This window comes from Diabrotica undecimpunctata, chromosome 2 (genome assembly GCF_040954645.1).
Source record: "Diabrotica undecimpunctata isolate CICGRU chromosome 2, icDiaUnde3, whole genome shotgun sequence".
Lineage (NCBI taxonomy): Eukaryota > Metazoa > Arthropoda > Insecta > Coleoptera > Chrysomelidae > Diabrotica > Diabrotica undecimpunctata.
The window spans coordinates 43577474-43582078 of NC_092804.1; the positions used below are offsets into that span (position 1 = coordinate 43577474).

A 4605-nucleotide genomic window follows, 5' to 3' on the forward strand; every position below is an offset into this window, starting at 1 on the left:
CCTAACAATTATAAAAATCAAAATATTAATTTTTGTGGTATGGTTCAAAAACAGGTTTTGCATAAAGCAACATTACATTTTTTACAAATTATATTTGACCTAGTTTGTTTTTTATTTAGGCTACACCCTGCACATCTACGGTAGGTTCCCTTTAAGGCAAGGTCCTGTATTATCAAATTGGTTCGAATTTATCTGGGATTCTGTGCGTTTTCGACACGTAAATGTAGAAATAAGAGAATTTGCCAGATCACTTCTGAACTGCAAATGAGACATGGGCTTCTGATTATTTTTGTTATTCCTTATATCTTCTTTGTATAAAATTTAGCTATTCACAATTGCCGCATTAAGCAGGTAATAAAAAATTTTCATCCACCATCTCTTGGACTTCCAAGTTATTATCTACGTGGAACGTAATTGATCAAACTGATCCACGCCGCCCATATATGTATCTGTTGTAGTCCACTATGGCCATAGGACAAGGAACTTTCTCCGATTGCCCTCTTTTATCGGTATGTGATACTTCTGACATATTTTGTATATTATGCATGATACTGGCAACTGTCACACATTTCACACATCTTTCCACTCGTATACGAAAGTATTTTCCGAAGACACAGCGTCCGATTCAATCATTTTTAACTTTTTGTCGGAGCATAAGTTCTTAGAAAATTGTTTTCTAGTTTGCCGGATTGTCTTCTTCTTCTTGATGTGCCTATTCGTTACGAATGATGGCGATCATCATGGCAATCTTTATCTTAACTGCAGCAGCGCGGAAAAGCTGCACAGATGTTGTATTGAACCAGATTCTTCTTCTTCTTAAAGTGCCTATCTGTTCCGGATGTTGGCGATCATCACGGCTATCTTTACTTTATTTATTGCAGCGCGGAACAGTTCAGTGGTAGTCGTGTTATACCACTTTCGTAAATTTTGAAGCCAGGAAATGCGTCTTCTTCCCGGTCCTCTCTTACCATTTACTTTCCCTTGGAGAATCAGCTGGAGAAGGCCGTAACGTTCTTGATTTCTCATTACATGTCCTAGATATTCCAACTTTTTAGTTTTGACGGTCATGAGAATTTCACATTCTTTCCCCATTCTACGCAGGACCTCCACATTAGTAACCATATTTCGAAAGCTTCGAGCCGATTCATAGATGCAACAGTCAGTGACCATGCTTCCATTCCGTAGAGCAGAACTGTGAACATGTAGCAGTTCAATAGACGGCATTTTGTTTTTAATGATATGTCTCGACTGTTGAAAATGGTTCTCATTCTAACGAATGCTGCTTTTGCTTTTATTATTCGCTGTTTAATTTCTGTTAAGTGGTCCCATTGGCTATTTAAATTGGTGCCTAGATATGTATATTGCTCGACTCTTTCGATATTCTGTTGGTTGATTGTAACTTGAGCGTTTAGTATTGGTTTTTTACTACTTGTCATAAATTTGGTTTTCTTTATGTTAAGAGCTAGTCCGTATCTGTTGCTGACTTCTGTTATGCGATTTGTTAATATCTGTAAGTCATTCAGATAACCAGATTCTAAGGTTCTTTAACCAAGATGTTCTTCTTCTTCCTGGACCTCGTTTTCCAAATATTTTTCCTTGCTTGATGGCCGGATTGTACATTGTACATTTTACAAGCAAATAGTTTCTTCCTAATGAGTTTTTCAAATAGCGGAATTGTCGAAAAAAGTTATCAAAGTAAAGGCAATAACCTTTGTCAGCAAAAGGTTTGCTCAAATTAAGGATGAACATTTTTGTTTACAATTATCTAAGCTACATTTTTTATTTAAAAAATTTTTTCTACGGCGTACAGATTCTTGGTAAATCGATTTTTTTGCGTTTTTACCCCCCTATGAGGGGGATTTTTGGGGAAAGCCCGGGATTAAAAGTGGTAAACTTTTTTGCATCTTTTTTGGGTCCCAAAATTAATATTCATGGCAAAATTTAGCTTGTTCGTATGATTTTTAGAGGTTCAGATGCATTCTCGTCTCTGATGATTAATATTTGGATAGAACATGTTTTAAGCTTTTAACTAAGATAATACTAAATTTTTCATGGATAATAAAGGCGATTTTAAAAATATGACACGATAATCCTAGTAATCGAAAATAATAAATTAATGACTTTTTAATTTGCACAACTTTGTTTCAATCTTTGTTTGCTAAAAAATTTAATAGCAATTCATATGTACTCATTACATCATATATTATTAACTTGAACTAAATTTACAGCGAATCTATTTATTTTTTAGGTGGCAGGCCCCAACGGCGAAATCTTTGTAACGCAGAAAACAGAATATTTGGGCCAAGTTCTAGCGTCACTAGCAGTTTCCCTTGGACCACTTACCGCTGGACTTGGAAAAGGATATAGCTCTCCAGCCATTGCATCCCTGCAACAAAGCGATGCTGAAGCATTTCCAGTTAGTGGACAACAAGCATCCTGGTTAGCATCTTTATCTCTTCTTGGAGCTCTGTTTGGAGCACCGGTAGGTGGATTGGCAGTCCGTTGGGGCAGACGAAAAACGTTGGTATTTGCTGGAGCTCCTCTTACTATATGCTGGATCATAACTGTATTTGCTGTAAGTGTAGAAGTGATGTGTTTTTCAGCTTTTATTAGCGGATTCTTGGTAGCAATTGTTCAACTAAGCGCACAAGTTTATGTCAGTGAAATTGCAGCTCCATCTATTCGTGGAGGTCTCAGTGCTCTCTTAAAAATAGCAGGACATGCAGGAGTACTGGTATCATTTATTGCTGGAGCATTTCTAAATTGGAGGCAGTTAGCTGGTTTTATCTCTTTAGTTCCAGCAATTATGTGTCTCGTACTATTAAATGTTCCAGAAAGTCCAGGTTTTCTTGTTCTGCGCGGTCGAGACCAAGAAGCTGAGAAAGCTTTACGATGGTTACGAGGAGATACTGCAGATCTACAACTTGAACTAGCGTTACTCCAAGCACATGTGCTTTCGAGACCGATGCCAAAAAATCCGCTACTGCTCATGCAAACTTTAAAAAGTCCAGCATTAATCGCTTGTGGTCTAATGTTTTTTCAACGATTCTCAGGAGCTAACGCATTTTACTTCTATGTGGTAAGTGTCTTCAAGGAGACTTTTGGCAACACTAATCCTCACACTGCTGCCGTTGCAGTAGCCGTAGTTCAGTTATTATCCTCATTATTATCAGGTTTATTGGTCGACTCTGCAGGGCGACTACCTCTATTGGTAGCTTCTAGCGTTCTTATGACAATGGCCTTGGCCTCCTTTGGCTCATTTGCTTATTATGAGGAAGTTAATACGAAATCTGTAGCTAATTTGGACTGGATCCCTTTACTATGCGTTCTAGTTTTCACGGTGGCTTTTTCTTTAGGAATAAGCCCTATAAGTTTGCTGCTGGTCAGCGAACTATTCGCGTTAGAGCATCGTGGATTCGGAACCGCTCTAGCCACAGGTTTTAGTTATTTTTGCGCTTTTGTTGGAGTAAAAACATTCGTGGACTTTCAGGAATTATTAGGGCTGTACGGAGCCTTTTGGCTCTACGCTTTTATATCTATTTGCGGGCTGTGTTTTATTGTATGCTGTGTACCGGAGACCAAAGGACGAGATTTAACTGAGATAGACACGGGTAGGTGATCCAACGCCATGAGACAAATGCACAAAGTCTCAATAAGCGTAGTAGAAAGATATTGCTAGCAGTTCAAATTGCATTTCAGAAAACCATATCAACGATATTGAAAAATACAACTATACAAAAGATTGTTTTGAATTATAGAGATGATTTTTAGCTTATTGGTGCTGAAACTAGTAATATTGCCAGCCAGGAGAAAAAAGTGAAATAAAAAATATTTTTAGAGAGCCAAATCGTACCCAATATAACAATAAAATTTAATACTTAATTAGAACTTAGAGAAAACACTGAGTATTTTCACAAACATTAGGATATACAGTGACTAACATCTGTTATATGGATAAATCGTGGAATATAATGGAGTAAAAGTAAATATAAACAACATAATCTTTCCAATATACACTTATATACCAAACAAATAAAAAATATATTAGTTATGAATAATTCTTAGACGAATTTATTGTCTTCATTCAAAAGAAATTTATTGATTATTCCATCGAAGATTACTCATTTGATCGCTGGTGAAATGGGTCATTTCATTTCTAAAGCTTATTTTCAGAATGAGGATTGCTGAAGGTAAAAGTATGTATAATAAAAATGTAATGGCAACGTTTCTAGTACTTTATTATTAGACAAAATGTAAAGGATATGTAATAAGTATTAAGCTAACTGCAGCGTGGGTTTAAAGTGCTAAAATAAGAGCTTTAATATTTTGGTACGACGATAGTGGAACTGTGTGTATGATAAGAATAATAAAACCTTTTAAATAAATGGGCACAATTTTTATTACATTGGCTATAAAACTTAAAGCTTAACAAAGTTGGTTAAAGTGAAGAAAACAAATATTAAATAAATCTGTTAAAATGTGGAAATAAAAATATATACTCTATAAAATGGGTACGTTTTGGTTCTACTCAGATACCAGGTATAATTTCTCCATACCAATATTTTTTGCAAAATTCTATAACCTCTTAGGTACCTATAATTTTAA

The 4605-nt window shown here is 35.8% G+C and overlaps 1 protein-coding gene across 1 annotated transcript; it reads left to right on the forward strand.

Moving 5' to 3' along the window:
• The first annotated feature begins 464 nt into the window (after positions 1-464).
• On the forward strand, positions 465-3619 carry LOC140433662 (facilitated trehalose transporter Tret1-like). Its single transcript, XM_072521641.1, has 2 exons — positions 465-509; positions 2249-3619. The coding sequence occupies exons 1-2, from the start codon at positions 465-467 to the stop codon at positions 3617-3619; spliced, it is 1416 nt and encodes a 471-aa protein (XP_072377742.1).
• The last annotated feature ends 986 nt before the right edge of the window (positions 3620-4605 follow it).